At 36.9% G+C, this 14,093-nt stretch overlaps 1 protein-coding gene across 4 annotated transcripts in view; it reads right to left on the bottom strand.

The window, feature by feature from the left end:
• Positions 1-14,093, bottom strand: part of rptor (regulatory associated protein of MTOR, complex 1) — a 332,162-nt gene that overhangs the window by 189,500 nt on the left and 128,569 nt on the right. For all 4 annotated transcript variants that reach the window (XM_084426710.1, XM_084426712.1, XM_084426711.1 and 1 more), the window contains exon 5: positions 2,087-2,245. In XM_084426710.1, the coding sequence (XP_084282836.1) occupies positions 2,087-2,245 (159 nt within the window). The remainder of the gene's footprint in view (positions 1-2,086; positions 2,246-14,093) is intronic.

Genomic DNA, 14,093 nt, shown 5'->3' with positions numbered 1-14,093 from the left:
GAGTTCACACACACAAACACTTTATTATGTTATTATACTCCTTATAAACTCCATATAACTCCATGTAAAAGCCAGAAACTAAGCTTTTTTTGCACAGGCCTATCTAAAGGATTAATGGTTCCACCTGGTTATCAACAGTAAAAATTACAAATTTTACCTCTTCCCAACAGGGAAAACCACCATGTGAGAAAGTGAACCTCACTTCTCACTGTTACGCACTCCCGCATTGACTGTGAATGGCGTTACACGCGAGAGCGGGAGAGACTCTGGACATTTGCACACGCACACACATACACCCACACGCTCCTTTATAAAAATGATGCCTTGCTTAGGCTAATTGTGTTATTTTGTGAAGGTATATGGATGGCTAATGAACACGGGGGGGGGGGGGGGGGGGGGTTGTGTTTAAAGAGAAGGCTGGCGCGGGGCTATGCGCCATTAACGCATTCGCGTTGATTTGTTTGTAGCGCGGTTAGTCCGCGATTTCATTCACAACTCTCAAAACTAATTTGTCACTCCTTATAACTTTCCTACTTTACCACCTCCATGACATGTAGTGCGGTACCCACTAGTTCATGTCCCATTTACTCCCTGTTTCTGTCTAAAATCCTAGTTAATTCATACATATTATGCATATTGCATCCCGGTCCGATTCGACTGCTCCTATGCGGATGCGCGCGCCGCTGTAGGGGCGGTATTTATCCCTGTCACAGGGCAGAGGGTGCAGAGCATTGTTCACAGGGGTGTTTGTTTGTAATAATGTTTTGTATGTATATGTGTGGTGTGAATAGGTGGAGTAAATGTTGTATTAAATGGTAGTGATATGATGATAATATTTTGTTTTCATGTAATGTTTATTTTCTACTTAGCTAATAGCTTATTTATGGCCTTAGGCTAAAGATAATACCCTGAATGTTGGTATGGTCCAATTGGCCCTGAATGGGCCAATTTGGCTTAATGCTTTGGCCTATTTAAGATGGCCTCATTCTGCATTAGAGAGAGGGAGGGTGAGTACTAGCTTGTTGTGAGGCTATGTACAAAGTGTTTGCTATACTATTGTTGGAGGCTAAAAGCATTGTGCTATTTCGATTTATTTTTGATTATTTTGTTTTCTTGACTTCTGAGTTAAAATATAAATAAACTATTTTATTTTTGGAACAATTGAGATCTGGTAGCCGTCTTTTCCACCTCCACCATCGCAAGCCAGTGAGCCTACACATCCCAATACTTGGGGTGACGCTCGGTACCCCACACACCAACAATCAAAAATGCATGATTATATGGTGTCATGGCTTTGCAATCAAAAAATGTGGTTATAATGGAAGTCAATGGGGCAAAAACAGCCACGAACGGTAAATGAGGGAGAAAAAGTTAAAATCTGATGCTGCACAAAAACTAACAATGCATCAAAACCAATGTTGTTTCTAATCTTTGACATGTCCAAGACTGTGATAAAAGGTAAAAAAAAAATCCAGTCCACAATCACATTTTATATTGAAAATGAGTCATTTTGTGCGTTTTTTTCCCCCCAAATCAGTGACATAATTTACGAATTTGGCAATTAAAGAGTTAAAATGAATATTTTTTAAACATTTAGTATTTTTGAGCAGGACTGGGGTTGATTAATAGATTTATGCAAAAAAAATTGAAAAAAATATTTATCTGATACATTTTTACAGCAGTTTAAAGTAGTGGCTGTTTTCAGCCACGAACATAACGAAAGGTAGTAAATTTGAACAATGCACAAGGGTTAATGATTTATTAAAGAAGCTTTTAATCATTGTAAACCATCTGTCAAAATCATTTATAGATTTTTTAAAAAGTGCATGATCATATAAATTGAAAGTTAAATGACATTTGTAGGCATTTTAATTTGTTAAATAATGATCTGCTAATCATTCTAATCAAGTTCATTAGTACACATTAACAAGCACATCATCTAATTTTTTAGCTGTGTGAATATATATTAACTAATGATCTGTTAAGCATTATGTAATGTTTGTTAATAATTTATTAATGAAAGTTATTATAAAGTGTTAACAGTTTTTTTTTATTTGCCCATTTGTCCTGATACTTTTTGCCTTACCTTATTGAAGACCCAAATCTCTCCATTGACGGTGGGTCGAGGCACCCCATGGCCATTATAATGAAAGAGAACACGTTCCTCTTTGGCATTTCTCCGTAGGGAAGTGCACAACTTCTTCACCTCATCAACTGTAGGGTCCAAACTCTGCTTATAGCGGGCCTGGAAGAGAGAGGATGTTAGATGACAATGACAACCAGAAAGAACATTAATAAATCAGAATGTGTCAGCACAGATCTAAAAACATCTGAGAACTATACTTATAATATAAAATGTAAACATATCGATTAAAACAGATTGAAATTCATCAACCCTTACAAATCAATAAACTTTAAAATCTACAGAGAAAAGATCACTGTAAAAAAAATGATCATGATTTTAAAGGTAAAAATGCTACGGTAAAAACCTGTTACCTGTGAACCTTTTATATATTAGTATTTACCTTCTCAGTTTGTGGAAAAGCTGCTTATGATAAGCTTTGATTCATCATGTGACTAATCACGACCTATTTTTGGTGGTTGTTAATGTATTACAAAGTATTATGTAATAATTGTTAAGTTACAAAACAGTATATTATATCAGTTAATGAAATCCAATTTTTTTTTTTTTTTTTTACTGTAAATTTAAGTTAAATCTGTCAAACCTAAAATGTTGCTACCATATTTTTACTGTAAATTTCTGGTGTCGTTTTTTTGTTTTTGTTTAAATACATACATCACCAACCTGCACTACATAAGCCCCTTTCACACAGCGCTATGATCCCGGGAAATTGCCAGAACGCCTTCTGTGTGAACGCAAACACGACCCGGGATTGATGCCGGTGTTGTGCCGAATTTCGACCCCCGCCAAATTATTACCCCCCCTAGTATTGGTAGGTTTAGGATTAGTTGTGGGGGAGGGGTTAGGATTAGGCAATCAGGTACTGATTTCAACGAGGGGGGTAATAATTTGGCAGGGGGTCGAAATTCGGCACAACACCGGCATCGATGCCGGGTTGGGGACCTAGTAACAACATTGCTGTGTTCAGTCCCAGAACGCGCTGTGTGAACAAAAGCGGTCATCAATGCTGTGTCGTAATGATGACGCTGAAGCCGGGATCGTTCGCCAGCTGTGAAACGGTACGTAATGCGCTAGTTTATGATCGAATCAGAGAAAAAAAAATGCACAAACGTGGTTTCTCGAGAGAGAAATCGCAGCTCATAAGCAAACTTAAGACGCTGCTGAGACATTACATGTCACGTCGATGTCACGTGTCTTTACGGGATTTTTACGGCTTGTGTGTGAACACAATCTGATTCCCGAAAATCACTGGCAGTGTGAATGAACCAAAATCAAACGAACCCGGGTCAAATCCGTGTATTTACACTTTATCCGTGTATTTTCCGGAATCTCTGTGTGAAAGGGGCTATAGACACCGGTTATGGAAATCCCCATATGAGTCAAAAACCATGTCTAAATATCTTACCACTTAAAACAAGCTCACTAAAATCTCCCATCAGGGCACAGTAGACAGACACATGATGAGACAGACCAGCAGTAATAGCCATCTAATTCTAGATAGATAGATCAAGAAGAGAGAAGGTCAGAAAATATGGGTTTGAATATTGAATATGAGTTTCCTGACTAAGCATTTGTACCAGGGCTTTAATAATGCATTCAGAGCTATCTTTTCTCACCATCCATGGCTGTTTATGGTGCTGAGTGAGTGAGTGTGTCTGTGTGTGTGTGTTTGCATCTGTGTCTGTGTGTGTCTGTTAACAGAGCTTAGATAATAAGAGAAGGGTCTTGGGAGTGAATGTGAATGAGGACAGAAACCGGTTGAAAAAAATCAAATAAGTATATGTCATGACCATTATTCACTGCACTGACATAAACTAATCTCTCTATCACTATTTTATGTTCTTTAAATTATTAAAGAAATCTATTTTTTATCATGCTTTCTTTTCTAATTTTATTCTAATTAAGTTTATGCTTCAATTGACCCTTCGCTAAGCCACGCCCGAAAACCGCCACTGGCCAATCGTGGCTTAGCAACCGTAACTAGGCGCGGGAGGTCTGGCAAGCTTTCGAGCGATTGAAACATGCCCAAGCGTTATGCGTATGGATTGTGCAAATCTGATACCCGGTATCCTAAAAGTTTGGACGGGGTGGTGGATTTTGTTCCCTTCCCGAAACCTAAAACCCAAGGGGAGAAATGCCGGGCGTCATCTTTATTTATATAGCGTTTTTAACAATGTAGATTGTTCCAAAGCAGCTTTACATTGATAATAGGAAATTAAAAGTAAAGTGTTTTGGCTTTATAGCAGCTCTAGAATAAAGTTATTGTCCAGCTCGTGGATCAAGCAGTGTGATTAAAGGCAAGACGGAGGCTCACTGACATAACTTAACGTTACTTAAAAATATATTTCAGCATTTTGTTAATCGACGGCTAAACTAGTACCCCAATCCGATCGCGACTCTCCCGGTGTTAGTTCTAGTATAAGTAAAAGGAAGTTAGTAAAAGGAGGGAACATCAGGGGGCTTGCCGGAGATCTCCAAGGAAAAGGTTGGTATGCAAACTTAATCAGTTCATAACAGTAACGTTAGTCGCTTATGTGACCCACGACGTGTGAGCTGTAGCCTGGCGCACTAAAAATATAAGCGGGAGAATGTTATCATTGCAAAGTGGTCAGGCTAATGTCTTGTGTTTATTCCACAATACTTATGGATAAGCTGTTTGATTTATAAATATTAGATTTTCAAATTTCACTCACCCTGCTGTGCATGCACATAGCTGTTCCTCAATTTGTGTGTTTCCCATTTGAATGGTCAGCGTATGAGGCGTCTGCTGCTTGCGCTGGGACCTAACGATCTAGGCTTTAGCTTCAATTTTGATGAAATTATTCTCTAATAGTTTGCATATTATGTCGTGGATATATCCCTCGAATGCATACTGCAGTCCCTTTTGTCTTGCTCTCTCAGATATTCACCTGTTCGCCAAAAATGACTAATTATCTCCTTGGGAATGTCTGAAACCGGTGCATACATACTGTAATAGACGTGCCAGGCGCAAAAGCTTGACAGGCGTAGCAACAGTAACTAAGGAGGGCGGGGCTTAGCGAAGGGTCAATTGTCTAGCTCAAAATCTCAGCTCAACAAGCTTTATAATAATGTAATAAAACAATGGAAATCTGGCAGGAGGCAAGAAACATATCTTTAATGATACAGTGTTAAACATGCCTTATTCTTTCTGGTGTACGTGTGTGTGTGTGTGTGTGTGTGTGTGTGTGTGTGTGTGTGTGTGTGTGTGTGTGTGTGTGTGTGTGGTATTGCATAACTCTTGAGTGAGAGGTTGGTGTTTGAAGAAATAGTTTAGAGCTGTTTATAACAGCCTCATTTCCCTGACATACACTACAGGTCAGTGGACTAGTGTGTGTGTGTGTAGATTTTGCCACCATTATGAGGACCAAATGCCACCACAAGGAGAAGAAAAGCACCTACATTGTTGGTACCGGCGAGAAAAACTGTCCTACAATAATGTCCTAATGAAAATGTAAAAGTATTTGTGTGAGGGTTAGGTAAGAATAGGTTTAGGGTAGAAAATAACATTAGCTCAGCATAAAAAAACACATCAGATATTGATGGAAAGCCCCTACCATGACAGGACAAAAGTGTGTGCAGATCAAGATCTCATGATCAAGCTGAGTTAATGTCTTAGATAAAGATATTACAATTGTGGACCAGGGACCAGTTGCATTAACACATCCACTATGTTAAGACTAGTCTGACAAGCTAGCAGTTAGCCAAGGGGTATAATCAGTCAAACTTTTTGGATTCAAATTACATCAAAGTTATGTAATTAGCCATGTTTCCAGCCAAAATTGATAATTTAATTTATTGAGAACAAAATGGTCACTTCTCGATAAACTGAAAAATGGAAGTTGCTGCAGAAGCCACTGTAAATAATAATTTTCATATTGCCCATAATAAATTACTTGCGTTTTGTCCGCACGCTCTGAGGTGCAATAAACACAGTCATGTTATCTTGCTTTTGGAGGCGGATGGCATGATGCTCATTTTATTATGGGGATGAGGATATATAAAATGGATGTAACAGTGAACTATTCCCCCTTTTTCTACCTCAAGCTCTGAGTAACCTACTGATGATTGGTTACTATATATATATATATATCATATTATAAAGAAAATTGACCACTGTGTTGTACAAAACCTGTACAAAACCTTGCTAAAAAGATATAAAGATAAACAATTTAGACTGCAATGCAGTGAGAAGGAGAAGAGTATGATAAGTGATGGATCCTTATACTCTAGGGACAGTTATAAGCCTGAGTAAAAAGAAAGGTTTTTAACTTGGATTTAAATTCAGATTCTGAAGAAACTAATCTGAGGGAAACCGGAAGACTATTCCACGGTTTTGGCCCAACAATAGAAAAAGCAAACAATCTGTGTATTTGGATTTAAAAGATCACAGAGATATTTAGGAGCCGATCCACTCAGAGCTTTAAAAACAAGTAGTACAATTTTAAACTCAATTCTATGACATGACTGGCAGCCAGTGCAAAAAGAATAATACAGGGGAGATATGATCAGATTTTCGGGTGCCAGTAAGACATCTTAAGCTTCTATAACTGGTTTGAATTTACTTATATTGCTGCGTTCTTTCACTTTGACAAAGTAGAAAAAAAAAAAGAAAGAAAAAAGAAAGATCTAAACCACAGATCCTTGATTATTTTGCAAAAAAAAAGTTCATGCCAAACGTGAATGGCACTAACAGTTGCACTTGAGTGTGCCGGTATGACTTGAGATTCTGTCTGTTTGTTTTGTGTTTAGTTCTTGTGTACATTTTCAGAAGGTAATTTGGAATAGGTTGTTTGTAAATTCGAATTTTGGGGGGGGGGGGGGGGGGGGGGGAAGAGATATTTTTACTGTGTAAAAATAATGACAATAACTCAATGGTTCATCACACAAATTTACCCAATTCGTGCCTGATATGAGCCCTTGTCTTTTGCTTGTATATAGAAATGTCAATAATACTTACAGGTTGGCTACTTAGTACTTACACTGACTACATTTCGCAACTGTTTTGATAACTTTGGCTACGTACAATCTTTAAAGTGACTCCCATGATCGAAGAATTGCGACGAATGTTGCTCTAGCCCTCATGTGGTGTTCAAAACCCTATAACACCTGTGTTGTTCCCGTTCAAAAATGGCCGGCCTATAATGGGGGGTGGTGTGGCGCAATGGATAAGACACATGCCTTTGGTGTGAGAGACCCGGGTTCGAATCCACTGTGAGACACCAATGTGTCCCTGAGCAAGACACTTAACCCCTAGTTGCTCCAGAGGCGTGCGACCTCTGACATATATAGCAATTGTAAGTCGCTTTGGATAAAAGCGTCAGCTAAATGAATAAATGTAAATGTAAATGTATAATAAATAGCTTATAAATCACTCATTATACCATATTTTCACCGAATCTTAGATTCAATCTTTTTGTCAACTTGTTCTCTTTCAATTAGGACTGGTTTTATATTTCAATTTGCATCTGAATAATCGTAAGCCTCATTTATTTGAGAGTAGGCATCTCATTTTTTGAGTAAAAATAATAATAAATAATAATAATTTTGGAAATATTAAATAAAATCTGAAGAAAATTGGCACTGTTGATCACACTAGTCTACTTTAATATTTCACCAGAAATTTTGTTTTGAAAAACTTTTATTTTGTACAAAATGGCACATTGTCACACTTGTGGTGTTCCCGGTCAAAAATGTCCGGCCTACAAAAAATAGCTTATAAATCACTTGTTTTGCAATATTATCACCCAATATTGGATTCAATCTTTTTGTCAACTTGTTCTCTTTCAATTAGGACTGGTTTTATATTTCCATTTGCATCTGATTAATCGTAGGCCTCATTTATTTGAGAGTGGGCATCTCATTTTTTGAGTAAAAAAAACATTATTTTTGAATAATTTGGGAAATATTGAAGAAAATCTGAAGAAAATTGGCACTGTTGATCACACTAGTCTACTTTAATTTTTCACCAGGAATTTTGTTTTGAAAAACTATTTTTTTTTTACAAAATGATACAGAGTTACACTTGTGGTGTTCCACTGGGCCATTGAGGGCCATTGTTTCAATGTGCCATTGAAAGTGAATGGGAGAGACTGAAAAGTTTTCAGGAGCATGTTCATTATGTTTATGTACACATATGTGCATGTGATGGATTATGGTGAGTTTGGGCTCTTTTTAATCTTAACAATCTCATGTAAATAATGATGTGCCATTTTCCACAATTTATGCATGCTTCATTGAGTTACGAGTTAAAACGCGACATAAGTGCTAGGCTACATCTATATTCAAGGCTCTGTGTGCGCCTGTTGGGGTTCGTGTGTTACAACTCCATTAGGAATATCTTTAGATCTGAGTGATGGATTATGCTGAGTTTTGGCTCTTTTTAATTGTGATAGTCTACTGAAAATAATGATGTACATTTTTCTACGATCTGTGCATGCTTCGTGAAGTTATGAGCGAAAACCAAACGCGAGTGCTTCATGAGTATATACTTGACTAGGTGTGTCTGTGGTATTCCCTGTGTTAGAACGCCATGAGGAATATCTTTAGATCTGATTGATGGAATATATTGAGTTTGGGCTCTTTTTAATCGTGAGTTCCTGATGTAAATAACGATGTGCCATTTTTCATGATCAATCTATGTTTCATGAAGATACGAGTAAAAAGGCCAAGTCTAAGCTACCTTGCTTGGCTACGTGAGTCCGTGAATTTCTTTTTGTGTTAGAACTCAATGAGGAATATCTTTAGTTCTGAGTGATGGATTATGTTGAGGACTCATTTTAATTGTAAGCATCTGCTGTAAATAATGATGTGTCATTTTCCACAATCGGAGCATGTTTCATGAAGTTACGAGCGGAAATGTGTCTAAAATTCAGCATCCATATATGGTTTACACATGGGTCTCTTGAAGGGCTTCTTTTACAAAAACCTCAATCAAGTTTAGTAAAAAGCCTGAAACAATTATGCTTGTTGTATTCTACTCATTAAGACCTTTCAAATGACATATGACACATGACTATCTGAGCTGTATGATGTATTTGACATATTGCTGAATGCAATACAAAAAAGTAGTTTATAAATTATGTTTTTTTTTTCTTTCTATTTATCAGCAAATAACTCTGCACTACTTAGGAGTTTATCAAATTGGCTACATTCATTGTAAATTTCAGACTCTAAGCTTTCAAATGACACCTATTTTAAGTTGATCAAGGTAATATTTTTGAAAAATATTATGATTATTTATTTCGCAGCTAGGTGGCGCCTGCGGGGGGTACACTCCGTCTTAGAGTGATAACTCAGCACTCGTTAAGATTCTAAGCTATAACATATTTTGTGTTGTTCCATTCATTGATTGCATTGGTCTCTCCCATTCACTTTCAATGGCCCATTGAAACAATGGCCCTCAATTGCCCAGTGGAACACCACAAGTGTAACTCTGTGCCATATTGTACAAAATAAAAGTTTTTCAAAACAAAATTCCTGGTGAAAAATTAAAGTAGACTAGTGTGATCAACAGTGCCAATTTTCTTCAGATTTTATTTAATATTTCCAAAATTATTCAAAAATAATGATTTTTTTTACTCAAAAAATGAGATGCCTACTCTCAAATAAATGAGGCCTACGATTAATCAGATGCAAATAGAAATATAAAACCAGTCCTAACTGAAAGAGAACAAGTTGACAAAAAGATTGAATCTAATATTGGGTGAAAATATAGTATAATGAGAGATTTATAAGCTATTTTTTGTAGTCCGGCCATTTTTGTCCGGGAACACCACGAGAGTGACAATGTGCCATATTGTACAAAATAAAAGTTTTTCAAAACAAAATTCCTGGTGAAAAATTAAAATAGACTAGTGTGATCAACAGTGCCAATTTTCTTCTGATTTTATTTTATTTTTCCAAAATTATTCAAAAATAATGTTTTTTTTACTCAAAAAATGAGATGCCTACTATCAAATAAATGAGGCCTACGATTAATCAGATGCAAATAGAAATATAAAACCAGTCCTAACTGAAAGAGAACAAGTTGACAAAAAGATTGAATCCAATATTGGGTGAAAATATAGTATAATGAGAGATTTATAAGCTATTTTTTGTAGTCCGGCCATTTTTGACCGGGAACACCACAAGAGTGACAAGGTGACAAAACCCCCCCTAAAAAATTAAGACAAGTGTCACAAAACATTTCAGAAGTATTTATACCATTTGTGAAAAAAGTCACCAAGTGTCAGTCCAAAGCGATAACATTAACTAGTATTTCGGGAAAAAGAAAATCTTCTCCGGACAAAAATGTCCCGAACACCACATGAGGGCTAGACTAGTGAAGTAAAAGTCGCATGAATTCCGATATGACTGTTCAGACTGCGGTCGCATTGCAAAACATTTAACCTGACTGTATTATATATATATATTACCACATATGGAAGTGGCACATATGGCATATATCATATGGCACATAATCACATATCATGTGCTTTTTGAACCGTGGGTCCTGGTCCTGCGTACATTGCAATATTGATGCTAAAACAATATATTTTGCAGCCCTACTAATAGTAGTCAATGAATAATAAAAATGGGTTAGGGACTGTTTGTTTTTTATTTAAGCGGCTAACGGAGGAGTTTTGAGATCTATAGTCAAAATAGACTTGACCCTCCCTTCGCCAGCAATATATTTTTCTATGACCCTCCAAAATGATTGTGAAAAAGGCATGACCCTCCCCGATAATTTATTGATTACCTGTACTGGTTTGCGATTGGCAAAGATGTTCAGATAGCCATTGTGTTTTTTTTTACAAGCATGACAAACGACTTAACCTCATCTTACACATCACACTCCACTGTTATGGTGGCCATTTCAGTAGATTTACTCACTAACATTGTTGTGGAAACACAATAAGCATGAAAACTAAAATATGGTAGTATCGTGCTACAGCGCACATTCTATCAGCTGCAGTTCTGGCGCCTCAGTCCCAATACTGTAAAACTCAGCGTACATTCACATCACATGTTAATGCAGTGGTAGAGTTACACTCACAGAACACTGCACTTATTCACAATCACAAAAGTTTATTATTTGCTCGTGCTTTAAAGCTTTGCTGGGTAAACATTTCATTGGCGTTCTGTTCTGACATGATGCACTTTTTCTGAGCGTGTATGCCCGAAGCGCGCACGCACTGTCAAACAGCGCCAAACTGTATTTTTGTTGGATCAGACCCATCTGCTAGCGATGAGGGGCCGAGACTGAGAAAGCTACATGGAGCTACATGGAAAAATATGCACCAAACAAGCCACTTTGAAATTTTGCGGTTTTCATGAATACAAAAGTTGGGTGACCTTCCCCCTAGACTAAAAAAAGTTGGATGACCCTCCCCTCAACAAAGAATAAAAATACATGACCCTCCCCTATTTTCCTCTGGTGGTCCATTCCATAAATACAGAACAGTCCCTTAAGAATGTATTTAGAAAAAAAAATCTTACATATTTCACCTTTAAATATTTCGTCAAATTTGATTATGTATTCAACTGTGAATATGAGTAGTACTAGTTAGAGCAAAAGTCAGAGCAAAAAAAACGGTAATAAATCTGCAGATTCTGTATGGGTCTGCTAAGCATGTTTTCTGCTTCTGAAAGAGAGATGTAGCCACTCCATTTCAATTGTGGAAATTTTCAAAGATCACTGTGGGTTAGAATGCTCCACTCTGGCACACTCTCATTAAAGCACTTCAGCAGAATTATGACCATGCTGCCACTTCACAAGGCATGTAATTGGCTGAACAGTTAGTCCAAGTGTGTGAGAGTGAGTCAGAAGCAGGTCTGACTCTGAACCAGATGAGGATCAGGATTGAGAAACACGTCACATCATCGTGTCCTCCTGTCCAAATCTGTGAGGAGTCACACTTCCTCACACATACATAAACAAGAGCTGTTGGAAGCTAAATAATGTTTTGTGAGTAAGTGACATTATTATGGAACTGGATGGAGTCTGAAAGCAGTCAGTGTGTGTGAGGTGACGAGAGCCAGAGAAATGAAAGCGTAATTCACAACACACACACACACACACACACACACACACACACACACACACACACACAAACACTCACTATGCTTATCAGATGATTGTGTAACACCACAGCAGGACGGATGCTCAACTGAAGAGGATGTGATATGAACATGAGCTTTCTACATTGGAAGAGATTTAGCACATATAGGTGCACAGCTGTGTTAAACATATATCCTATTAAGAACATTCTAGATCATTAAAAAAAATTTTTTTTTTATTAAAAAATTGAAAGTGTCTGTCATTTAAAATGTATTAAATGCAAATTGACTTAGGGGCCGGGCCCACAGAAGCACTTCCAATTACATCTGCAGGGCTGAATTAGGCTTATACATGCTGAACATTGATATTCATAAGAGATGTGTTCAATTCTGGCATCAACTCCATCTCCATCAGTCTGATCCTGATTCATTTCAATACAAAGCTCTCCTTGTCAATGAAACCTCACATAATCTCATGTTCTAAACACACTCGCTCTTCAACTAGTTCATGAAAATCAATTCCAGACCAAAAAACATTATTAAAGAAATTGATCATCTAAAACACACTTCAATGTAACTCAACCCTTAATGAAACCACTAAATTGGCAATTTATCTATTAATTTAAAAAAGAAATTAGAGGACAAATCATCTCAGAATACAGATTAAGAGACCATGATCTAGAAATAGAGAGGAAGATGTAAACAAACATGGACACAGAGAGAGCAGAGCATCTGAAGAGGATGACTGAACAGCTGCAATAGTTGCAAAATTTGTTCAATATGGATTTTATTTATTTCTTAATTTACTATGCTAGATATGACAATCTTTTTTAAAATTATTATTACTGATATATTATTATATATTATTACATAATATGTTAATGCTTCATCAACATTGCGCTACATAGTCAAGCTAATTTGAAACTGAAATTTTAAATTCTAAATCAAACTGAATAATACAAAATTGAGACAACAGAGGATTACTAGATTGTGTTCTCATGTGTGTAAAATCTTTTAACAATGGCTTCACATGTGGCAATCAGAATTTACAGTAGAAACTGTCTGTTTTAAAGCCATTTTATACTGGACTGACTATTTATATTCAATAGTATTAATCCTAAGATTAATGTGTCAGGTACAGCAGTATTTTATTGAGCAGTGAGCCCACACAACACGTGCACATCACAACATTCAAGAACATTTGCAGTAAGATGTCAAATGTTCTGCTTCAGCAGATAAATAAACAACAATAAAAAAAAAAAAAAAAAAAGCTTAAAGGATGTAGTGCAAGATAATGCAGTTACAAGTGTATCTCCTCTTTGCAGCTCTATTGATCTCGGCAGACTGGATGTGATGCCACTGAAGTCTATTAGGAGCTAAGGAGCAATGTTTATATGTATGGTCACATTAATATCTCTGTAAATCTACACCTGAATCTACTCTGCAGTTTGTGTGTCATTTGGGACATTTGGATCTGGACGTACACGTGTGCACCATTTAAATGTGCTGATATGATGATTTCTGTATGCAACTGTATCCACATAATTAAATCAGTTGTATTTGTATAATTAAACAAAGAGTGCAATAATAAAATTAGTTCAGAAAAAAATTTACTGAATGTACTGTACATACACATAACAGTCATAATAAATGTCACTGCCCATTACAAACAATACACATTCACACTCCAGATCCATTGAAACTAGAACTTGAATGCACCATATGGTCCTAACCCTGATATTGCCTGAACAAAAGTGGTCTAACTGCACAATAGGGGTTTTCGCACCGGATAGTTCTGGGAACTTAGTTCTAGGACTAATGATTCCCCTAGGAACGTTTTGCTGGTAGCATTCGCACCGCCAGTAGGAACTCTGAAGTGACGTAAGCCACG

This window comes from Rutilus rutilus (genome assembly GCF_951802725.1).
Source record: "Rutilus rutilus genome assembly, chromosome: 12".
Taxonomy (NCBI): Eukaryota; Metazoa; Chordata; class Actinopteri; order Cypriniformes; family Leuciscidae; genus Rutilus; species Rutilus rutilus.
Note: the sequence above shows the minus strand (reverse complement) of the source record. Positions and strands in the feature narration are given on the sequence as shown.